The sequence below is a fragment of the Gnatocerus cornutus genome, chromosome 9, assembly GCF_029298725.1.
Source record: "Gnatocerus cornutus isolate USDA-ARS CGAHR chromosome 9, icGnaCorn1.1, whole genome shotgun sequence".
In the NCBI taxonomy this organism is placed as follows: domain Eukaryota; kingdom Metazoa; phylum Arthropoda; class Insecta; order Coleoptera; family Tenebrionidae; genus Gnatocerus; species Gnatocerus cornutus.
In genome coordinates, this window is record NC_142241.1 from 5141352 (window position 1) to 5165854 (window position 24503).

At 35.7% G+C, this 24503-nt stretch overlaps 3 protein-coding genes and 2 non-coding genes across 5 annotated transcripts; 3 read left to right on the plus strand and 2 right to left on the minus strand.

The window, feature by feature from the left end:
* The first annotated feature begins 10695 nt into the window (after nucleotides 1-10695).
* Nucleotides 10696-11860, plus strand: U2A (small nuclear ribonucleoprotein polypeptide A'-like U2A). The gene is made up of 5 exons (XM_088046005.1): nucleotides 10696-10882; nucleotides 10932-11079; nucleotides 11128-11480; nucleotides 11528-11653; nucleotides 11699-11860. The coding sequence occupies exons 1-5, from the start codon at nucleotides 10801-10803 to the stop codon at nucleotides 11731-11733; spliced, it is 744 nt and encodes a 247-aa protein (XP_087902131.1). The 5' UTR covers nucleotides 10696-10800; the 3' UTR covers nucleotides 11734-11860.
* A 305-nt stretch (nucleotides 11861-12165) lies between these two features.
* LOC148168038 (pancreatic triacylglycerol lipase-like) lies at nucleotides 12166-16147 on the minus strand. Its single transcript, XM_088046006.1, has 8 exons — nucleotides 15910-16147; nucleotides 15409-15674; nucleotides 13711-14064; nucleotides 13545-13665; nucleotides 12842-13135; nucleotides 12681-12795; nucleotides 12433-12630; nucleotides 12166-12382 (listed from the first exon to the last, which is right to left on the minus strand). The coding sequence occupies exons 1-8, from the start codon at nucleotides 16094-16096 to the stop codon at nucleotides 12289-12291; spliced, it is 1629 nt and encodes a 542-aa protein (XP_087902132.1). The 5' UTR covers nucleotides 16097-16147; the 3' UTR covers nucleotides 12166-12288.
* Nucleotides 13193-13264, plus strand: TRNAD-GUC (transfer RNA aspartic acid (anticodon GUC)). Its single transcript has one exon. It is a non-coding gene; the product is annotated as a tRNA-Asp (tRNA).
* TRNAD-GUC (transfer RNA aspartic acid (anticodon GUC)) lies at nucleotides 13418-13489 on the plus strand. Its single transcript has one exon. It is a non-coding gene; the product is annotated as a tRNA-Asp (tRNA).
* Nucleotides 16148-16447: 300 nt separating the features above from the next.
* LOC148168041 (polycystin family receptor for egg jelly-like) lies at nucleotides 16448-23705 on the minus strand. The gene is made up of 22 exons (XM_088046161.1): nucleotides 23684-23705; nucleotides 23600-23635; nucleotides 23522-23552; nucleotides 23353-23473; nucleotides 22747-23306; nucleotides 21883-22702; nucleotides 21638-21837; nucleotides 21426-21594; nucleotides 21156-21383; nucleotides 20785-21111; nucleotides 20498-20737; nucleotides 20236-20448; nucleotides 20054-20194; nucleotides 19862-20007; nucleotides 19241-19819; nucleotides 19128-19196; nucleotides 18915-19083; nucleotides 18715-18858; nucleotides 18460-18668; nucleotides 18069-18412; nucleotides 17800-18026; nucleotides 16448-17758 (listed from the first exon to the last, which is right to left on the minus strand). The coding sequence occupies exons 1-22, from the start codon at nucleotides 23703-23705 to the stop codon at nucleotides 16448-16450; spliced, it is 6306 nt and encodes a 2101-aa protein (XP_087902287.1).
* Between the last annotated feature and the right edge of the window lie 798 nt (nucleotides 23706-24503).

Sequence of the window (24503 nt, forward strand, 5' to 3'; positions counted from 1 at the left end):
CTATATTCATTCTTCAAACTTTTGCAACTCGGATTCGTCGGCAAATATGTAAAAAATAAAGATTTCTTGACCTGGCTTACAAAACTTCATAATGGAGTCAGCATCTTAACAACTTTAGTCGACGAATGGTCAAATTGAAGTTCTTTATTTTAAAAATCTCAAGGTTAGAACACAGTAGTGCTAGTGAAATTTGTGAAACTGAAAATCGACAAAGAAGTTCTTAGAGATTCGTTTAGAGATTATTGAGAGTCTTCATTTTTTAGCGATTTCTTGGAGATTTCATATAAATTTGTTGGAAATTCGTTGAAGAGAAAGATTTTTTAAATATTCTTCACAGCATTTTTATATGTACATATAAAGATTTGAAGGAAGTAATAAATTAGATTTGTTAAAAAACAGATTGTTCTGGAGCTTCTTTCTAGACTCCTCAGAGTTCTCAGAGGTTCTTTAAACATTTTTTATCGAAAATTTGAACAGAAGTTTATCAGAGCACTAAGTGGCTCTAAAATTTAGAAATTTAGAAACGGGCTCTGCTATTAGAAATGATGTCGCCGTTGAGGAATGTAAAATTTAGAAGTCAAAAGTTTGAGATTTCTAAGATTCCGAAACTTGAGTTTCTGACGTTTTCTCAGAATTTAAGAAACTGGTTTTAAATCATTATGCAATTTAAAAATCATCAAAAAACTGCCCAAAAAAATCAATGAGTGAATTTTTTCAAGGACTCGTGAATACAAATTTAGAAGTTGCGCAAAAAACCTTTTGCTTCAAAGTAATTATTATTCTTTAACTACATAGTTGCAAAGCACTTACTGATAATATTTTTACGATTCTAAAGTATTTTCAACTAGGTATTTCTATTCTCTTTTGATAACAAAAATGGTTTATTTTTGTGTGCAGCAAAAAAAGTGGTTTTCGGACTGGGTAGCGAAACTCGTTATACGGTATCGGAATTTTCATTGGAATTTGTGGTTGTGAAAGGGCGCGCAATGATTAATTGTTAGCTTCAGTATGAACTTGGCAGTACTTTAAGTACTCTCACTTTCTAATCTATCTTTAGAAGGAGTTAAGTTTGGTTGAACGCTTAAAAAGGTAGCGGTTTTGGCTTGAAATGGTGGCGGTTTCGGGGAGGAAACTTCAAATTTGTGTCGATTATAGCGGACCCTTTATTTTACTGTTAGCAAAAGTTGCGTTATAGGCGAAAAAAATGTTTTTCATAACAGAACTATTTGACTGATTTAACGGTTAATGACAGACTAATAAATACGGCGTGGAAAATTTTAGTTAAGAAAGCACAATTTTACTTTCATCTAGTTCTGTAATATTCCTATTTTTTTCTGACCACATGTTTGACCCGATGACACGGATTGTGTCTGTTTTGACCAAAACAACATGGATAATCTTTACAACTTTCACAAAATAAACAATTATGTATTGGGGGCGTAATTGGTCTAATTTTTTTGATAATTTATTTATTGTCGTATAAATCTTATCGGCACCATCCAATGGGGAAGTTTGAGATGGTGCTAGCACCATAAAGAGAAGACATTTATAACCTTCAGACTGTGCCAGACTCTTCCGCATTTTTTTGTATTTTTTTGCGGCGTAATTCTCAGGTCCCATTTTTGGCGAATTTTTTGTTATGTTGAACTTTGAAGTGATTCTCACCTTGTAACTTTTATTATGTTGACATTTTTATCATTGATCATTATTTTACACTTATACTCTTCTCGCTTGTACAATTATTACACTGATAAGTTATCCACAAAAATTTCCGAAATTAGTTAAAAGACACTTGTTTTCAACAGAAATTTAAGGGAATTTCCACGGAAGATTGTTAAGTCAATTACTAGCAAAAACTTTGAAATCCCAGCTACATAATTAGATTCAATCTCTTTTTTTTTAGTCTTGTGATCGGTGAATGAATTCTTGACGCATCATTGAAGTCTCCATTTCTGCGTCAGGTGTAAAAATAAACGCTGAATAAATTCTTGCGGCTTTTTTACCAATTTATAACTCCCAATCAATCTAATAAAAGACGCCGTTACATAAGGGAAAATTGTTTACAAAATGAAATCACGTTTAAAATCCGATCTACTGCTATCATAATTAACACTTTTTGTCAGTTTCCCCGGGGAATTCCCGTGCGTTCCACGCTACAAAAATCAAGTTCAAGTTCAACTCCTTTTTGTCGTCAGAACAAATAACGAATAGGAGTGCCATGCACATTCCGCAATTCGCTAAAAATGATAATTGCTCACGTTTTATTGACAAAATGATTCTGTGGTTTTCTTGTTAGTTGAAAATTTTACATGACATCGAGGTAACTTCATTTATACATCGATAAAGAAAGAATGATAAAAGCGTTTTCTTGTCCTTTTGTAATTTTCTGCATTGGCAATTGAGATTTGCACATTTTGCAATTTGGTCAACGATGAAGTTCGCAGCTGTTAAATTGTTGCTGCTTTGTCAATAAGGAAACCAAAGTTGGCAGTGTAAACTTGTAATACTAATAAATAATATTGAACGTGTAAGAAAAAAGTACCGAGAATTGAAGCAGTAAAAATTTAATTATATTTTTATGTGTATTTAAATCATCGTTTGTTATGTTATGATAGATTCTACAGTCATAAATTTACATATTTTTTTGACTCAAAAAAATATGGAAAGTCGAACCGCCTGCTGGTATTTGTTATTGCCTTATTGCTATTTTGAATGTTTTTTATATATCTACTATAAAATTGTAAAAAATCACTTGGCTGCAAAATATTGTAGAAACACATTTAGGCTTTGAACGCAGTTTTCAAAGTTATTTTTTTTTTATTTTTAATGATAAGTCGAATTTTTGAAAAAAGAATACAAATTTTTTTAAAGTTTACGATCTTTGTACGAATTTTTGCCGTAATTTGGAAAAATAGACGTAATTTCAAAAAGCAAAATTGGTCAGAAATATTTTTCATTGAAAAGAGCGACTCAGGATTTTTAAGTTTACCGTTTTATTCCAAGGAAATACAATATTGGGAAATTAGAAGGACAAACTTTTTTCAAGGAGTTATTTTTGAAGAGGAAAAAAATGTGCAAATTGACTCAATTAAAACTTTACTATAGTTTATGACTACATAAATTATAGTTATATGAACATCAATTTACAATTATTATGGTTTTGACCAAAGGCCATAAATAAGTTCGATCATAATCGCTTATGGCTCATTCAAAAAACAATGGAAAAGTAACGTAAATTTTTGTTTATTACTCTCATTAATCACAAACAAATAAATGACGGCCAGTGCAAGTATTCGCCAATAATTATTATTCTTGTTTTGACCGTCCCCTTATTTACAATAAAGCAACTTTTTGTCGACAAATTAAGATTCACCTTGTGTGGAAATACCCAGATCTATGGTAAAGGATATCGCCCTCGGCTGCATGTTCACAACATCAACAATTGCTATTTTCCCCATTTTAGGATGTTTGAATTTTTATTCCGTCAATTTAATTTACAGCTCTAATAGAAACATAAAAGTCCAATAACTCATCATAAATTAATTCCTTCTATCTCGGTCAACAATGTGGGTATGACCCATTCTTTTATTTTATTCCCAAACTTCAGCTTTCTATAATTCCAATAACCTTTGTGCTTAATAAATGATAATTGATAAGTTTCCGGTCGACATTGATTTACAATTTAGGTATTTTTACCCGAATTGCCCAAGTATCATTGGGCTATTAATTAGATTGAGTGAAAGCACCTGCTGAAATTTAAACTTTCCGCTAACCGTGACTTGTTTATATTCTGTGATTCTCTGCTGTAACTGTTATAGTTTAAAGATGCTAGTATTTGTTGATTTTCAAGGTTCCTCTCTCAAATTTTTAATCTGTTTGCAAAGTGAGATTCCAAAAAACTGATTCGGAGATTTAAAAAAAAATCAAGGATTTTGACACGTGTATGTTAACTAGATGTGCGTAGATTCTTTCAGAATAAGCAGTTTTTTGGGATCTGATTAGACGAAACTTTAACATCAAATTTAAATATTTGGTATAAATCGATATTTGATATGTTAATCTTCGATTTTCATGGTCAATTTTCGTTGCGATGGGAAGTGGAAAAAGCGTAACCCTGAATTTTCGGTGCTCCATTCCTATCTCTGACACTACGACAGATAAAAAGATGCGTGTTTGCCATCGTTTTTCTCGCTGTTATTGAAATTATATTTTTTAATTTATGATGTAGGTAAATAAATCTATTTCGGTGCTGAAAAAATCAAGACTTATTACTGTCATTACCAACATGAAAAACCGGAGAAAAGAAAAACAGGAAACCAGTCAACTTTTTTAATTTCACCATGGGGCAAGTCGGTTCGGCTCATGGTCAACATTTTCTCAACTCAATCAAGCTAATGCAAATTAAATAATTGTAAGCAATGACCAAAGACTGAAAGGAAACCTTTCTTGGCGACCTACTGACTCGTTGAATAGTCCGTAAATTACATTACCATGTAATCATAATAACATAACTGAAAACCGTTTAATTAAAAGTGCAAGCGTTCAATAACTCCTTCTAGAACGTTAGATTGCTTGTAAATGATGGTAATTTATAATAATTTCCAAACACGGATATTTAGAGTTAGGGCCATTGTCCTTCAATGGTTTGTATATTATTAAACAATGACGTTCTGGGAATGTCTTCTTCGACCGCATCCTATTTGTAAACAGAAGATAAAATTTTCCAAACTCATCATTACACGTGTAATTAATTGCCAGATAGGTATATAATTGTCTATGGGAACAATTTACGAACAATGGGGCTAAAACAAGTCAATTGGAATTGTTTTATGTATGCAGAGTAAACAACCAGAGTTCATTCAATTAAAATTTTGTTGACAACAGCGGAAAATACGCTGTGCTTTTTACCTAGTGTTGAATATTTTGTAAAAAACATTATTTATTAGTTTGAGGTGTCGTCTAAAAATACACGAGATGTGAGAAGAATCTTATTTTGTTTATATCGTGGAAGATAATGTTGATCGGAGCAGAGATTAGAACGGGTCAGTGTCCAGGTTCATTGCTGACCAGAATATTAAATTATAGTCTTGGATAGGCGAAATTTTGCAAATTGATTGATGATTACTGTAAAGCGTGCTTTAGATATGTGTAAAAAAGCCAATTCCGTCCCAAGATTCATTCTTAAAGTGTCCGAGATTTTCGTCATTTTAATGCAACATGCAACTTTCTCGTGAATATTTTTTATATCCATTCTTCTAACATTTTGGTTAGACGCTCGCCGGAGACCTGAATTAGTTTAAACTTAATAAATTATTCTGGAATATTTTTGGTTTTAGAAAGTTTTAAATATTCTACAAGACGTACTTAAATGGTTGATCTATAACATTTTTGACACATTCCGAAACGTGTTATCAGATACCGGCAATATTCTAATTTCGCCTAAAAGTTATTTAAAATATTATACAATATTTAGTCTATACCGTGAAAATATGTATCTACTTTAATTTCTTGCATAATTGTGCGCAGATTTAATTAATAAATTAGTAGCAAATCACCGGAATTTCAAACATTTGTCTTTTATTTCCGAGAACGTATTAAACAAATTTGTGTTTCTAATTCTGATTAGTCTTACATTTTAATAATATGCCATTGTATTTACCGTCGAATATTTGTTTGTAAAGTCAAGTTTAAACAGGTAGTCACCAATTAACTTACATGAACTTACATAATGTATGTTTACATACACACTTTTAACTTTTTTTCTGGTGACAACAGCGTGAAAAGTCGTCACTTTCGTATTGCGGTATTGAATGTTTGGGCAATAATATGTCCTATTAATTTCCAATCATCTTTATGTTCATCTAACAATGAGATAGCGATTTAAGAACTGGTTTCGTTTTCATTGCTCAATTCAGTGGCCTCAATTAAAGTTTGAATAGTCATTACCACTACGTCAAAAATTCATCAGGTTTTTATCTTTAGCAAGTCTAAACAAACAGAATTATGCAAAGGGTTGCTCAAGCTTATTGTTTACTGGTGGCCATCAATACACCCCGATTTGGGACCAACGGACTTTACCCTCAAACGCTGATTTGATGATAACCTCGAACTAGGTATTTGTAATACGTTGAAAATTTTCCAATTACCATCACCAGCGCACGGCATTTGTTAGGTAAGAAGTGGACCCCCTTGATTTGGTTGCAAACAATATGACTGAAATAAACACAGCGTTGGCACAGATTTAACTAATTAAATCTCAAGTTATTTCAAAAAAATTAGTCGAGTTATGTAAGGAATCGGAAATGTAGCTTTCCGAAAATTTCAGTTCAAGATCACGGTCACAGATTTTGTAAACTCTAGTCACTGACCTTATCGGATTTGGCAATTTGAAAATTTTGAAATTAGTCAAGGCCATTCAGTAGTCAGTAATGAGTTGAAATTATTATTTACAAAAAGTAACGGAAGCGTGTGTAGGTAAACATGACAATTAGGAATACGGTAAATTTGTCTCCTTTCTGTTATTACTTAACACTGTTACTCAACGTTGTTTAAACAAATTATGAAGTGTGCCTTTAGTCCAAAAATTCATCGAATTTTGCAATTCAAATGCAGCGTTTTTCCCAATTCTAGCGGCAAAAAATTCACACGCGTGGGTCTCATTTCCCGTTTTCTGAACCCAAAGATGAAGATAAACAATTTATTGGTCTACGCTATTATTAAGGATGAATGTAAATTTGAGAACAATGAAGTTTTTTTAGTCTTGACGCAAGTCTTTTGTCTCAAAATATTACGTTAATTCTTTTTTGTGGTAATTGCAAAAAAGTTGTAACTAATTACATATTTAAATTAAATGTTCCATCACCAACAGCGTTTGTTGCTATTAGCTCTCGGAAGCTAGAAAATTATGCAACTTCACGATTGTTTATTCAACATGAACTTTTTCGCTGTTTTTTTTCGCCCACGAGTTTGTTTGTTTCCGGAACCTAGCTCACTTTCTATAAACCACAGCGGAAACCTACATAGGTTACCCCAATACTTTGTGACCTTAGCAGGTTAATGGTCTGCTCAAGACGACCTTCTGCATGAATGCTGATCGGATTTATGCTTTTCGGAAGATTGTGGACTGTAAACTACGTAGCGTAAACCTACGCGTTTCTTCGGAAAAACTAGCAAAACGAGATAAAAGTGATAATTTTCCATGAGATGCATCTTCGATAATTTGCTGATTCATGGTATGAGTATGAGTACGATAGTGAGATGAGTTTCCTGTTCGACGACTTCCAGGACCGGATGACATTGTATTTCTTTAAATGCATTTTTTTTCAGACATTTGACGCAATTGTGGTACAAAGACGTCAGAGAACACGTGTGGACGAAGGCCCTTATCACGTGGAGGTAAATTATTCAGTGTGGAAGCGATGAATTGGATGATCAGAAAATGCAGCGAGCAAAAAAGGAAGCAGAAATGAGTAACGCTACCTTTAAAGAAAAAAGTGGAATACTCGGGAATTCCGCTTGTTATATCAAAAAGTTCATAAACATTAAAATTTATAAAATTTGTATCTTTTGTTCTACAATTTTGGAATTTAGTAGAGTTAATACACGACCCCGAAAAAATAAATCCTCTTAATTTTATAACCGTAGCATAAATATTACCAAAACTATAAATTTTAGTCGAGGGTAGGAACTTATCTGAAATTTTTGCTTCGGCTTAAAAATTAAAATGGTTAAAATTTCTGTCTTTTGCTCTACAATTTTGCAATTTGGTAAATTTGATACACGATTAAAAGAAATTTTCCAAATTTTATAGTCGTAGCACAAAAATTACCAAAACTATGAATTTTAGTCAAGGAGATCTGAAATTTTTTGCTCTGCTTTAAAAATTAATATTTCTAAAATGTGTGTCTTTTGCTCTACAATTTTGTAATTTGGTAGAGTTAATACTTCACTCAAAAACTTCAACTTCCTCAAACTTCATAGCTGTATCACTAAAATTACCAAAATAACGAATTTAGCGAAGGCTATCGAACATTTTTGCTTTGTCTCAAACATTAACATTTATAAAATTTGTGTCCTTTGCTCTACAATTTTGCAAATTGGTGGACTCAATATATGACTCAGAAAGAGTAATTTAGCCAAATTTCATTGCTGTAGCACTAAAATTACCCAAATTACAAATTTTTAGTGAACCTTCACGAAGATTTTTCCTCAGCCTTATTTATAAAATTGTGTTTTTTGCTTTACAAGTTTGCAAATTGGTAATTGGTAAATTGGTAAGTTAATAAACCACTCAGAATCAGTAGTTTTCCCAAATTTCATTGCTACAGCAGTAAAAACAAAATAACATATTTCAATAAAGGGTAATACAGAGTGTCCGGTAAGTCGCGCACCACCGTGAAACTGTATCATCGAACAATGCCATAGATCATCGGAAAAATGCTAAAAAAATCCATGTCTTCAATTTTTCGAGATATGATGGATTGAAGAGGCAAAGTTTGATGCGAAAATTAACGATTTCTGTGCAATAATTTTACGTTCAAATGAATTTGTTACCTAAAGGACATTTTGCTCAAAGACATGGTGCAAAAAAATCAGAAAAATCTTGTAAGAAATGCCTGAAAACTGTTAACAAGATTTTTGAATCAACAATCTCCATCAGTGTGGCATCGTTCACATGAAACCATAGTTACATTGCTCTTTCATGAGCCGATCTGACTAACGCCAACAATAGAACAGCAACGTTACTATGGCTTTGAATATTGGAAATTTAAATTATGGGGGTTACAGTTCTGCAATGTTGCCATTTTACAAATTTTCTTTTAGTCCTCCTGCGAAAACAGAGTCTGTAATTTTTTTTAACATTTTGTGGTACTCTGGTGGTGCGCCACTTTCCGGACACCTGTATGTTGAAAATTTTTGCTTCTTCTTAAAATTATTTTTTTTTTAAATTTGAGTCTTACGCTCTACAGTTTTGCAGTTTCGTAAAATAAATCGGTAAGTTTATTTCAATCGCAATTTTATAACAATAGTAATGCAAAACTTATCAAGAAGAAATCAAAAAAATGAGTTAAACTAGAACTTGTGATTAAAATCTAGGGAAAGAATTATAGAGACTAGAACAAATTCACTATTATTGTTCCAATACCTTCAAGCACAATAGTAAATAGAACAAGAGATAAATGTGAAGATATTGAAGAAGCAGAGTAGACCAGAATTGTTTTCCTGCTCCCACATGTTTAGTTTTCGTCTCTCTAATTTCATAAATTTTCGATATTAAATATATGCGGTTTAATTAATAAAGTTTTCACTGTCGACTTTAAATTGGAAACATTGACTTTTGCCGACAAACTAGTATCCCCTCTGGCTGCACCACTATTTCGCCATAACTCACTCCTGGCATGTATAAAATTACTGGAAAGTATTTTGAAGGACTCCGCCAAGCATTGACAGTGGATGATATTTCCGTAAAACAGAGCCCGCTTCCGATTTTATAATTGGGCACGAGAGGTCAAATATAATTATGAATTATATTGAATCTTTAGACTCGGTTCCCACAGAAATTCTCAAATAAAATGAATTACAAAATGACGGGTTTCTTCAGAAAGAAAAGCGTAGAACGCAACAACATTGTCTTGGTCTGAAAGTGACCTGAAATTTTCGATTTCTTTTTGCCGCAATATGAATATGAATTGATTCGTGATGCACCTTCCATAAACATGGAATTCAACTCGGAGGAAGTCCTTGCGTTAAGGATATTCTGAGCGGAAGTTGACCACGCATAACTCGTAGCCTTTTTAACAAATTTTTTACATAGTCGCCGAGACTGACTTGGAGGAAATGGCGAGTTTCTCTTGATAAGGTCTGTTTCGTGTCTCCGTTAACCAATTACAATTAAAAGTGGTTATCGTGGGGTAATGAGATATCTTCAAATCATTTCCGGTTTTACGAAACTTTATTGTGATGGTATTAATGCCACTGTATATGGACAAGGTGACGACTTAATGTACGAATATAGCTAAATTAGGCAATTTACAGTACGACAGTTATCTGAGCAGCCAGTGCTCGCACTTTTATTTAAATTTGCATAAGTAAACAAGGCGAGAACAGCAATTGCGTTCTTTATGTGGGTGGCATTATGTAATTGTATCTTCTTCCAGAGACTGTTTGAAGACAAAGTTCAGGTCTACCTACATTTTTACTTAGGATGATGTTCTAGAAGGCAGTAATTACTTTTTATGACTGTTTTTGTTTGCGTCGATAAATAATAAAAGACGCAGATAGTTCCAATACAATTATGTGCCTCTGGTTATTGAAAAATACGGCAATTAACACAAGTTGGAAAAAACCATTTGGAAAACTTTCAATTTTTTAATTCCGCTCAAAACGACCTCTCCAGTAAACAAGGGACTACTGACGTCAATGAATTAATTCAACTTCTTTGCTGAAAAAATGTTCACAATGCCTGTCTTGAGAATACCATTGTTGTAATGACGAAAAAGGAATCTCCGAAATTTCAAACAGAGATTATCGCACCATGGTTCTTTTATCTGTTTTTTTTGGCAAACACGCAATTACAAAAGGCATCATTAATTTTGTTTGCAGATTTTTTGCGCCAACCCGGAACTGAGAACAATAAACTCATTGTTTGATTTTTTAAAATTGCGCCAAATAGTGGTGGCGCCCTCTATCGTGGCCACTTGCTTTTGAAGTTACGAAAAAAACCCTGCATTATCGACAGCTCAGTTTACAAGAAAATCGTGTTTTTTGTTTATACAGTTTTTGTGAGCTACATGCACGAAAATGGTGAAACTAACAGCCGAAATTATTCAGAATTCCATGCAGTATATAAACCCAGTGAAGGATCGGGAATTGGACCTACGAGGTACGCACTAACGCTGTCAAGAAGTGAGGTTACGTCGTTTTTTTCCTAGGTTATAGAATCCCAGAGGTCGAGAATTTAGGGGCTACCGGTGATCAGTTTGATACTATAGACTTCTCCGATAATGACGTGAGGAAATTGGATGGTTTTCCGTATCTGAAACGCTTGAAATGTCTCTTGTTCAATAACAACAGGATTGTGTAAGTTGGTTGTCTTTGGGGACGCTGTGGACTCTGACTGTATTTTAGACGCATTGGGGAACACCTCGAGGAATACATCCCCAACTTGGAATGTCTAGTTTTGACAGGAAATCAAGTGGAGGAGTTGAGTGATATTGAGCCTCTCAGCACTTTAGAAAAGTTGACTTCATTAAGTTTGCTGCATAATCCCATTACATCAAAACCTCATTATAGACTATATTTAGTGTACAAATTACCACAGTTAAGGCTCCTCGACTTTCGTAAGATTTCCATGAAGGAGAGAGAAGAAGCAAAAACTTTGTTTAAGAGTAAGAAGGGTAAAGAGATTAGGAAGGAAATCGGGAAAAGAGCCAAGACATTTGTCCCTGGTGGCGCTGCTAACAATATCGCCAAAAGCAAAGGTGGTCATAATCAACTTTTTATTTAGATTGTAATAAATTTGTTTCAGGACTTACTGATGAAGAAGTTGCTAAAATCAGAGATGCAATCAACAAAGCAGGTTCTCTGGAAGAGGTGGAGCGCCTGCAGAAAATCCTACAATCTGGTCAGATACCTGGTCAAGAGGGTGTGAATGGTAATTAGTAACAAAAGTACAATAAGAAACTTACTCTTTTCTTAGGTTACCAAAATGGACAAGGCATGGAATATGAATAAGTTAATTAAAGGTAACTTTCTATACTCTGAGTTTCTTTCAGTTTACATCTTGTAGGTATTTTTATTTATAAATGGTTGATAAGAATGTTGTACTACACCTAAAATAAAGATTTGTAAGATACTAAAAGGTTGAGAAGCGATTTTCAAAATAAAGAAATTTTTTGGTGGAAGTGATAACTTTATTGGAAATCACTAAAACTCCTCTGTTCCAGAAACTCCTGTTTCCATATTTTAATGACCTCAAGACTGAAATCTGTAAGAAGTTGGCAGTCATAGGTTTAATTCCTGAACTTTTAAATCCTGAGAAGTTTTTATCCCTTTTGATTCCTAGAAAAAGAAGTGTAAAGCAGAAAGAAAGGATGAATAAAAAAGGGAATTCCAGAACAGTTTTTACATAAGTTTTTTTAGCATGAGGACCTTGAATCGTATTCGTACTTCGAATTATTAGTTTATTTGAAATTAACTACAAAAGGACATTGTTTCTTTTTTTAGTTTTCTATAACAAAACAAGTAAAATGTACTATCACAATTTGGTTCATTTATGTAATGGGTTCACTAAATGCAACTATTTCTTGCAAGTGCAATCGTGAATTCGTTATTTAACTTTACTGGATCATTTATGAGTGTATCTTTTTTGCAGAACTGCCACCTAAAAAACGTTATTACTTAATTTACGTTTCTTTGTTACAAAAAACTTACGAGTTGCTGTACATGTCCCTAATAACGATTTTATCGACGTAAACTGGAGGAACATATGTATTGTTATTCTCTTCTTCGTACTCCAGATCGATAAATTTCATAGTCGCTTCAATCGTTGTAACATTGGCGGAGAGAGTTCCATAGTCAGCAACACTTAAACCGCTCATTACAGTTCCGGTTAGAATAAAATCATCGGAGCTGCAACGTGAAATTACGACTTTTTCTATTCTAATTTGTAATTAACTTACTCGCATTCAATGTGGAACGACAGATTGTGATCCGGATACTTCAATTTCAGCATCAAAAGCCCTTTAATGGCTCCAGTTTTCGGTGAAACATGAATAGAAGCTTGTACTTGCGTGCCTGGAATAAATCACATTTATTTGCTACAATTGGGGGTGGGAAATACCGCAATACGGTGAGGTGGCTCGAGTAACGAAAAACATGACTCCTTCTCCTTTGATATCCTCTCCGAATCGTCCTATATCACTGCGGTAATTTGAAAGAGAAGCCAGGGAACTGTTTGGATTGGGTAAGTGAGGGAAACAGAACCCTCGCTCGAAGGATTTGAGTCCTCCAGGACAACTGAAGGCGGTGAATGAACAACTGTTTTCGGTTTTGGCGGCTTTGTTGAGGAGGGTTTCTTGGAAGAGGCGCCAGGCGCGAATGTGGCTACAGGCAACATCTCGAGTTAATGTTTTATCTAGAAAAAAAGGATTTAGCCGTTTGGGTTTTGTATCAAGAAGGATGTCGAACACAGTCCTCGGTAGTATAGTGGTTAGTATCCCCGCCTGTCACGCGGGAGACCGGGGTTCGATTCCCCGCCGGGGAGGATTTTTTTTCTTCCAGATTTCAGTTATTTAACATTATTTTTATAGTGCCAATTGAATCACCATCGATCTTTATTTTATATATTTTTTTTTAATTTTTGTTGTCTGATGTTTATGTTGTTGAACACTCTGTGTATGAAATAGTATGACCATCATCCTCGGTAGTATAGTGGTAAGTATCCCCGCCTGTCACGCGGGAGACCGGGGTTCGATTCCCCGCCGGGGAGGACTTTTTGCCCATTTTATCAACTTTTTTGTAGGTCTGTTTTTTTGTTTCCTTACCAAAATGTGTAACGACCACCGATTGCCGAGTGTCGGTGCATCCAGGTTGCTCCTGTCCACCATTCGGGAAGAAGTCAACATGTCCAATGGGTTGCCACAATCCAAATCCATCAGTAAACGACTACGACCACCAATAAATACTTATCTTTCATAAAATCTCCCTTACCGGACTGGAATCGGTGTGAATAACATCCACCAGGCGGGCATCAGCTTTGTCCAACTTCTTGTGTTGTTCCTTCAAGTGATTGGACCTAAATAAAGGACTCGCGGCATCTAATCCCGTTATCCTGCCAATCAAGTGTCCTTTTTTCTTCAAAACCTCTGACGCACTCCCAGCGACATGTGCTCCTAGAGAAAAACCCAACAAATGGATGTCGTCAGGTTTCAACCCTTTGTTTATCATTCTTAACAATAAAATTCCGAGTTGACGTCCGACGACTTCTGTATTCGCCGCCGCCATCGTATACTGGGGGCCTTTGGCGCCCACGCTCCAGTCCATCAACATCATATTGCAGTCGTACTGTAATTATAATTATATAGTTACACAACTAATTTAATAAAATTTGACTTCGTGATTAATCCGTTAGGTAATATAACTGACCTAGGATAACTAAGCTTAATTGAAGTAATGGAACCTTATTACCCACTTTCTTCATTAAATCCACAGATCATTACGAAAGTCTTATTTAATAAGGGTCAGAGGTTGGGCCTTGAATTTGCAAGAATACATATAAAATCGCGACAAATGTTCATCGACAGATTTTACGAAATTTGTACCAATTCTTTGTCAATATGTGCGTGTTTAACCTTCATGGTTGGTATTTTGAATGTTGTACTGCTAAATTGCATAATTGTGGATGAAATTATATGCAAAGTAGCGGCGTCAAGTGGTTTCGAATAGACGATAATGTGTTGTCGTTCTAATTTCAAAGGACGAGTTTAGGAAAAAATCGAATTGCGGCAATAAGTAGGCCTTGTAGTTTTACCCATGTTGGCAGGATTGTCAATAATGTTAAACATCAAATTGTCAAAGAAACGTGTATTGAAGTACGCAGAGCTACCAACAGATCTCAAAATCCAATATTTGCTTTGAATGATAGGAGTATTTGAGGAGTTATTTTTGAAAACTCAATAAATCCTATTTTGACTGACACTGAGTTTGATGTAAAGTTGGGATCATTTTGGATAAATATAATAATGTGTATTTTTTATTCAGTGAAAAACTTCTTGCAAAAAGATTGTGTTACCCTCTTCTGCCAAAATAGTTGAAGTAAATTTGAACAAAGTTGAACAAATTGTCGTTTTAATTAACCCTTTGTCAAAATTTATGAAATGCATTTATAAGTTCGAAAAATAACTCCTCATTTGTAAACATCAAGCTAATGTCAATACCAAATAAAAAAATCTCATTCATCGATTCGTGTTTTTCTCCAATCGCCCGCTGTAATAGTGAAAGTGATAAGTTGGTATGATCAGTGATTTACATGCCTGAAAAATGCGGAAAATATTTTAATAAAAATGATGACTAGAAAGTGGGTCTATAAAAAATATCTTGCACATTGTTGTCTTTCTTGTCGTGTCTTTTTCGTAAAAGTCAATCGTAAACTTTGGATTGTTGTAACAGCAAACATTTAATTAAGTAAACGTTCGTCAATCGTTACATAATAAAGGTATTTGCTCATTGAACGAATAAATAGACGCTAATAGACCCTACTTCGTTGTATTTAGGTTAGGAAAGTGTCTTAAAACCAAATTTTTCGTTCTGTTTTAACCGACCTTAACATCGATTCTTTCAGAAAAATCAGAGAACGCATTCGTGGTAACTAACCCAAGGTTACTTCACTTTTCCCTTTGAAATACTCACAATTTTCAAATAAGTGTTAGCTCCGACGAGTTGCCCTACATCGTTCCATTTCCCCATATAACCATGGATGATCATTTTCAACGGTAATGATGAATTAAAAGTCGAATTTTCGAGCGTCTTTCCTTCGTTATAACTTACAATTTCAGGGTTCGAGAAATTGTTTTTTCGGGTAAATAAAAAGAATTTCGTGTTCAGCATTTGTGGGTCTTGAGGGACTTTCTGTAGCGGCGATCTTTTATGAGGCAGTTCGAAGCAGCCGACGACATCTGTAAAAAATTACTTTCACAAGATACTTTGACCGGAAGTGGATGTTTGGAGTTAGTAATTCATCTTTTATGTAACAGTTCCGCTTTTTGACAAAAGGAAAATTTTCTCTGTGACAAAATTTTTGTAACATCCTGTTTGTCGCACTCTGAAAAGCATCGTTCAAATAGCACTTGTCGCAACACTTATTATTATTTTTTTTCATTCTAATTAACATAAACTCTCGTTTTCACCTACCATAACAAATTGTTTGGATCGATCGTTGTCTATACTGATTCAATTTTTCTTGTAACCTTTGTTTCAGTTTAAACCCTGATGGATTGTTGAGTCTTCGGAATCGTGTTTTTTGCAACATGATTTGGGCGTCACAATTAAACTGACCATTTAAAACTAACACTAATAATAAATAATTTAAAATAATCATCTTGTTTATAGTTTAAAGCGCACAGCACATTGTGTTTTTACAGTTTGAAGATCAACTAAAACAGAAACTTGTTACTGTTAACACCGGTAAAAATTACTCCTACCACTTTCACTTGGAAAGTTATGTCGGGGGCCTGCTTCAGTTTATTCCGTGGTGGTATTAATCGGTTTCTAAAAGAAGTTGGTAACATCACTTCAATGAATTTTACGGTTATGTAACACCGCGTGGATTTTTTTCGGTGTTTTAGCTCTGAAGAGGTGAATCGTTTCCGGTATTTTTAACATGAATTATGATGAGATTTATGATCCAAAGAAACTAACTACTTAACGAAATGTTTTATTCAAACACAACTTAAACGAGAACTCGACGAGCTAGTGCTTCAGCTCGTCTTATCTTAAACAACAACAACTTCAAACGCAAATTACACTTCTTCAAACACTTGCCCGTCTTTTCAGCTTCTCTGAAACACCGTTTCTCTTCATTAGTTATTTTGGTTTTGCTTGGAGACTCCTCCATTGCCGCCGCTCCCGTGAATTCATTCAGCATCAAATTGATGAAATTTGCGATCTTTTCAATATCATTTTCCGGTACTAATTTCACGCTTCCGCCTTTTTTGCAACCTTTGAAAAACACATCGACTTCATCGAACTTTTCTCTTTCTAAATGTAAGTCGCAAATTGCAAGCATCAAAAGAACATCAGATTTTGACAGCTCTCGCTTCTTTTTCTTCAGATTTTTTATTAATCGTTGCACCATGAATTTCATTACGTGAATTTTTTTGGTCGCGATCGACATACTGGTACTATAGAGGAACTTGTCGGATTTTGGGCTGACTTTGTATTTTTCGGATTGTCCTCCATACAGTCTTCCGTATTTGTATTTCAGCCACTTGGGGTAGTATGCAATTTTTTCTTGAATGAAGTGTTTTATGTTGTATACCTCTAACTCGCTCGAAAACTCTAACTGGGCGTCAAAGTACGCCGAGACGATGTTGGAGATTATAAGACAGACGGCCATTTTTAGAGACACACTGTATACGATTAGTTTGAACACAATTCCTCCGTACGGTAAATAATCAGCAAGTTTCATGTCGGCGGCTCTTAGCGTCATTCGTAGTAAAAGACTTGCCGCTTTTTTCACAGTACTAATTCTCTCGAACTCGTCTCCGATCAAGTATACGAGGGAAATTGCTGTAGCTGTTAGAATAATACAATAACTTGCAACTGTCATGCAGATTTTTTCGATGGCAAGAGATACAGTATGTTCCAAAACACGAAAGAGAAACGCAAAACGAAGAAATTTCCACAGTCGAATTGTTGAAACGCACACTAAGAGAGCTCCAACAAATGTTAGAAGATCCGCAACGTAGAAAAGATGTGCATAACTTAAAAATTCGTTGTGTTTCTTTTCCTCCAACTGATTCAGATAGATTCCCACGATGTATTCTCTTGCTATAGTCGAAGCAATGACGGCGAAACTTATTAAAATGATGAAGGTGTCGACAACCATCCACCGGTCTTTATAAAAATGTCTGAAATTTCTTATGATTCCGACGGATTGTTTGAAGAATAACATTCCGACCCAAACCAAGAAAAGGCCGAAAAACACCAAGGAAATGTGCTGGAGTTCGTTTTTGGCGAAGAGAAGTCGCGCTGTATACACCTAGAAAATCTCTCAGAAGAAGAACAACAAAATAAGAGTACCTGTATATTGTTGTGCACATATCCACTTGCACTCTGTTCGAATCGCAAGACAACAGAGCTAAAAACATTGTAGTCAACGTTGTACGATAAAAACTCGATGAAGACGACTCTGGTCTTTGCGTTGACCCACAAATGTGTTAATATCTTTCGGAAATTCATGAGGGAGTTGTACAGGGTGCGGCCTAAATAGGCGATGTAGCCGCCTCCAGAGTACGTCGCGAATTCACCTAAGGAAAAATGAGAAAAATAGTGGAGAAAAGAATACACACCGAACGCGGGAAATGTCTTTGTTTCCATCTGACTAGTGAATTTCCAGATAGATTCCATTCGGTCAAATTTTATATACCGAGAGAAATTTCCCCAGTTGTACCCAAACGATTTGGTCTCTGCATATCGCAAAGAGAACTCCGGATTGCATGAAATATTCAAGAACGCCATAGAGTCTGGAACGGTACAAAGTTTATGTACCAGTCTGTGTTGTCTTAATCTGACCACTCCGAGGAACTTGTCGACCACATCGACCATAATCGCTGGGTGTGGGATGACGTATTTGGCGTACCAGTGGGTGGGTTGAGTGGTTGGGATGAGAGTTTCATTGAGGTAAAGGTACAAACTGAAAACAATCCTGTGGTTTCAGACGCTAATTTAAGAGAGATTTACTCGTCCATTGTGGCGGAGTCTGAAAATTGTCGAGTTCTGGTGTGAACGCCTTCGACCATTTCCACCATTTCGGTTTTCCCATGGATGATGCCACTGTCTTTATCTACCCAGATTACGACGAAAAGCACTACAAGATAGATACTAAACATGACTAGGTCTTCGAAATCGGCAATGACTTGGAAGCGGTGTGATAAATGCTGCATTTTTCTCTAGAAAACACCAAAACTAACTGCATAGTTTCAGAAAAAAACAAACCTTGATTTGTTTCCGGCTCAGTGGTCGGTGCAAATGCGTGAAATAAGGCCTCAGGAGGTATTTTCCAAAGACTTGGTACAGGAAATTTCTCTGGATTTCTACGGACCTGTAAATTGCGTTGAATTTTTCTCTGAAGTTCTCGAACTAAGACTGTCTTAGTGTTGGGTTTAAAGTGGGAAACGACTCACTTGTCTGAATACGAAGAGGTTACTTTGGATGAGGAGAAAAAGACTTTCATGGACGAAGACTCCAAACGCTAAAGCTGAAAGAGACGTGAAGAGCCAGGCCATACTGGTGGTATGGGGTTCCCAAAACCCATAAAACATCAAAAGAGATGTGGAAATCGTAATAAAAATTAATATAGTCGCACTGAAAAAGACTTTTAAAGTGGGAATTTCGATGTTGAGTCGGACCAGCAAGCTAAGTTACACGCCGGTGGGATAAGAAAACTTCGTTTGTGAAGACCCAAAGTGTAGCGCAACCTGCAAGTGCCAGTTAAAATCAACTTTAATTAATCTCTTCGTACCGAAAGCACCACGCAAGAAGGAAATGAACCAGAAAAGTGACAAATGAAGTCAGAAAAGCAACCAAAACAAGTTTATTCTTTGACAAGTCGTTCAAATTATTTTCATCTATCCCATCTCGTAACTCCAGGCGTGGTAATCCAAGAACAATCATAACGGCAAGAAATGTCGTCAAAACCGTCGATAACATAACTCCCAGTTTTTTAGAGCGTGGAAAGTTTCTTTCGTTTTGCCAAATCGACCAAGTGTGGTACGCTAAAGAAAAGGACATTGAACCTAAGCAGGAACGAAGCTTCCTGCAGGACATTCTCGATTTGGGAGGTTTAATTTTAAGAAAGGAAGCGTGAGGAAAAATTCGCGCACACACAAAATTGTAAAATGCAAGCTTCGGGAAGTGTAAAATTTGGAAGAAGAGAATCCTTTTATTTGATATTGTTTCTTCAGGCTGTTCCTCTTGTCTAATAACCGTCTGTTTTACGACTACATAAGGATTGCTCTTTTTTATTGATAGACTTTTTTGCACGTTAAAGTACCACTCTTTTCTCAGCTGCATGTCGTAAACAGTAACGTCTCTACAGTACCTACAAAACGGTTACCTCCATTTGATTGAGTGGAATTTTTACCAAGACGGAGACGGTCCAACTAGATCAGACCACAACTCAATTTCTTTGATCTCTCCTAGGTGATTCGAGCTGGATAGTACAAACCTGTTGTTTCCGAACTGTTGTAACAATCGTAGCTTAGGATCAGGATAATTTAAAACATGCGGCTGTAAAACCCGAAGATTATAACCACAAAAACAAGTCAACACAAACTTCGCTGATTTTTTTATCTCCTGTTAGCCTAATCGTGATGTTAGAAGTAGTGCCTGATCTGAAACAGAATCCTGTGTTTACGACTATCACGTAAGCGAAGAGATCTTGTCGTTCGTTGTCTGCTAAGAAGTACACGGGATCCTAAAAGAGAGTCAGAAGTTTTCGATTGATGATTGACTCACTTCTTGTTTTAGTGTCCAAAGGATTAAGAGATAGAAGATTGCGAGAGTTGTGGCTAATGTTATAAATATGATATAACAGGATTGTAGTTCTAATTGTATGTTTGCTCTTGTAACTTGTTGTGGAGGCGAAGGGATGCTTTGGATGTAACCGGCGATAGTGTTTACTTCCTGGCACTCGCAGTGAATGGCGGATTCATTCCCGGATTTCCCGGGCTGGAAAATAACACTAATTCATGTACAGGATTAACAAAAAATAACGAACCCGACAAGTGTGCACCCACGAGCTGTTTAAATGTAGCCATTTTATGCAGAACCTTACAATCGTGTTGATTTTATAAGTCACTTGACTATGTAAGGTTTTGTTAACCAAAACCCCAAAAAAGACGAAAATGGGGTACTCATACTCATTCAGAAACGTCAAGGATGGTACGTTGTCTTTTGTAACAGTGACACTTTTTTTAAAATGCTCGATTGTAGGAAATTCGTTTGTAGCGAACACCACCTGAAACACTCATCTAAAAGACTGGAAATTTGAAAACTCCATTTTACATCAAGCGCATCACCATCCGTTAAATTTCGGATGTAAATATGAAGATTTTGGTGCGGTGGTAAAAATATGCGATGAGCTCTAATTTCGTAGTTTAGATCGGATGGGTTCATCGTCGCGTAGTTCGGCGTGACACTTATAGAATAACCGCTGAATACCTCGTTAATCAAAAGATTTGTCTTCACCCCTATGAAGAAGTTAACGGGATGGTCGAACCCCAGGACGCGATCTTTGCAGGTCGAGTGCCAAAATTGGCATACGATTATATTTGTGGCGACTTTCACCTTTTGAGGGTTCCACCACATAATATCTTGTTTGTAACTCACAACCTGGAATCAAACCAGTATCGAGAAAGAGTGCAAAAAAGAAGTACCAAAATATCATAGCTGTGGTCGTCGTCTTTGAAATCCTCCGATGGAAGAATGGTAACTCCATCCAAACTAAAAACTGTCTTGAAAAGTTCGTTTCCAATGTTCTTAGCGGTCAGTGATTCGCTTTGCTTGTTTTTTTTTAAGTTGTCTTCTCCGACCACTGCAGTCAAAGCCGTCATTTTTGCAGCGGTAGTGCTCACATTTATGACGTTGAACGTCGCTTCTTTCAGCTAAATCCATTAATGTTGTTGTACCAACAGTCTCATACTCACATTGTCAAGATTTTCGTAGTGTTTTTCATCAAAGTCTTCGTAATTTTCGTAATGCTCCTCTAGAACTGGTACCTTCAAAGACGGGACTGGTGTGGTGATATTCACCGTTATTGGTTGATTAATCTCGGGGTAAGGATGAGAGCTACTTTCGATACACCTCGCAAGAGATCTGCACGAAAATAAAAAGTGGTGACGTGGTTAGAGATGCTTACGCGGTGACTTTCTTGCCGTCTTCTAGCAAGTTAACGGGAGACTCAACTTTCTGCAAGATGTGCAGTGCATGTTCCCCCATTTTTTTACAGACTGATGTTGTTATTTTTTGTAACAACGGATGCGACCTCAGACCGAGTTCTTGTATCTTTGCCACGGAGTCGGTAAGGGATGTAACATCTCCTAGGGTTCTAATTGGTGTCTAAAAAAAGTTCATTTAAAAACAATCAACAAGTGAAGGACCAACATTTAGCACATCGATCCCGATTTTCATTTTGATTTCTTCAATAAACTCTATCATTCTCTCGTCTTTTATTTCCATTTCTTTAAGTTCGTCCGCTAGAGTTCTCAACGTGCCCAAACCTTCTTGTTTTACCACCGGATCGTTGCTGGAGATCTTCTCCGTGTTATTATACAGCTCATCAATAACTTCTATGGCTTCTTCTGTTGTTTTGTTTGCTACAAACGCGACTACGTTTGCTATCATTGGTACTTCAATTGCAGGTGTGTCAAATGCCTGGGATCTTGCCACGTAATTCCAGCTTTTGGAAGCGGGTAAATTAAAGATCTGTGACATCACTTCCGGAAAATGTCCGTAGATTATACATTCCATTTCATCGGGGTCGTTCTTGTTTATTGCGAAAACTTGATAATTGAATCCTTCACCTGGTGGGTTTTGGGTACATGTGAACTGAAATTTCGTCTTGAGCGTGTTTCCCCTGTCGGGAATCAGTTTACAGTCTTTTACATCTGGGGCTTCTTTAAGGAAAAATACTTTTTCCGATGTGTAGCCTTCGATACCCGTTGAACCTTTGAGTGAAACCGAAACGACGTATGGTGTTTTAGTTTTCAAGGTGCTTCCGGGGATTTCAAAAATTGTTCCTTTCCTTTTATAACTTCCTTTCGAATAATCGTAGTCTAGTGTAAGATTTTTATTTAAATATCGTACAGTCCATTCGTAGTCTTCACTTTGTAGTCCTTTGCAGTGTTCGATACAAGAAACTCCGAATACAGTTGGTTCAGTGTAGTACGGATATTGAAAAAGGGGAACGCAATTTCTAATGCAACTAAATCAAATCGTTAGAATAAGATAACAGAACTACAAGCTTACTTCAGCTCAATAACCGCCGTCATTTTTTTAACTTCGATGGTTTGATTCTTCTTTATAGATACTTCCTTATGGTTAAAATATAACTTTGTGTGATTCAATGTAACCTGCATTTCGAAAATAATGGTATCTCCAGGAGCCACTAATTCCCCCGGAAACGTGAACTTTGGTTCGGTTGAAAACGGTTTTTTTGCGCAAATCTTTGATGTATGGTGGCAAATCCAGTTAAACCTCAGGGTGTTGCTTCTCCGATCCATGAAATTCGGATCAAACGATGATTCTCCACTTACTACAATGTCGTCATTTGGCGGTACACGTCGTTCCAATCCACCGGAAATTATCAAAACAGGAAAGCTTGGAAGTATGTATATCTTACACGTTTTAACTCCGTTTGGGAGAAGAGATATCGGTCCAACCCGAACTTTGGGTTTACGTTTTGAGCGAATTGTTACAGTGTAAGTTTTCACTTGTGACGGGGCTAAAGCGAAGGGTCTAAATTCAAGTTGGAGCGTGTCCGGGGACATCTTGTCCAAGTATTGAGAAATATCGACATCATTTCCATTCTTCAAAAATTAATTAGTTCAAGTTTGTGTGATTAGTTGGACTTACAAAGTCTGTTAATTGGTAGGACCAATCATATTTGAATACTAATTTTTTTTCCTTTTCGTTTTTCCAGTCGGGTCTTATCATGAATGGGTAAGAAAGGGGTTTACTGGCGCCTGGTCCTTCACTAAAGTTATATTAAGTAGTACTATTGGAATTTTATAAATGCATTTACCAGTTCATTATATCCACAGTTTGTGCAACAACTGAAATTAATTTAGAAGATGACAATTATAGATGCTCAATAACTTACCGGCTAAAAAGGTTGAAGGCAGGAAAAGGTGTAACGCTAGAAAAGGGACTCATCAATTTAGAATTGCCTGCAGATTTTACTTACTTTTAAACAGTTTGCAGCACATCTTTTTTTGAAATTGACAAGTATTTTTTCAAAACCTTCTACGATTGGAAAGCAGAACTTTTAGAGAAAATTTTTTGATTTTCGAATTGGCCGATTTTTTTTTCGATTTCAAAATTCAAATGATTATAAAAAAGCTAAGAGGACACGCAAAAAATGATGGTGGAAATCTCTTCTTTCTGTTTGTTCTAATTCCTGAGATATCGGGCCTGGAAAATTCCGGAAAATGCGGTTTTCCTCATCGTTCGTTTTTGTTGCTAAGAATTCGGTCTCACATATCATCGGCCTAAAAGTCCATTTTGAATTTTGTAACCGAGGTCGCGAAATCTTAATTTTTTTTTTATATTTGTCGTCAAATCTGGGATTTGGGGAATAAAAATAGAAAGTTTCTTAATTCTGAAATAATAACACATAAAATGATCCAACGCCGTACCATTCTGTTATCCTTTTTATAAAATTAAAAACGCATTTTGTTCAAACATGGACTTTGAAATTTAACAGCTTAAGCCGACGATAAGCCGAATTCGAAAATTCAATTTTTATGATTTTATAATGTAAATCTAAATATTTTAGTGACACTTATCAATTTTTCCGGAATTTTCGGAGCTCCACATCTTGGGAAGTATGAAAGAGATAATTATGTGGTTTTCGCCATCGTTTTTCTCGCGCTTCGAAAATGTTAAGGAATTCTAAGGCATTGCATGAAATTTCTACAAAATATTAGAAATATGTATAATGAATTTTAAAGATTCCAAAATATGAGATTTTAAATTTAGAAGCCCCAAATTTCATGAATAATTCT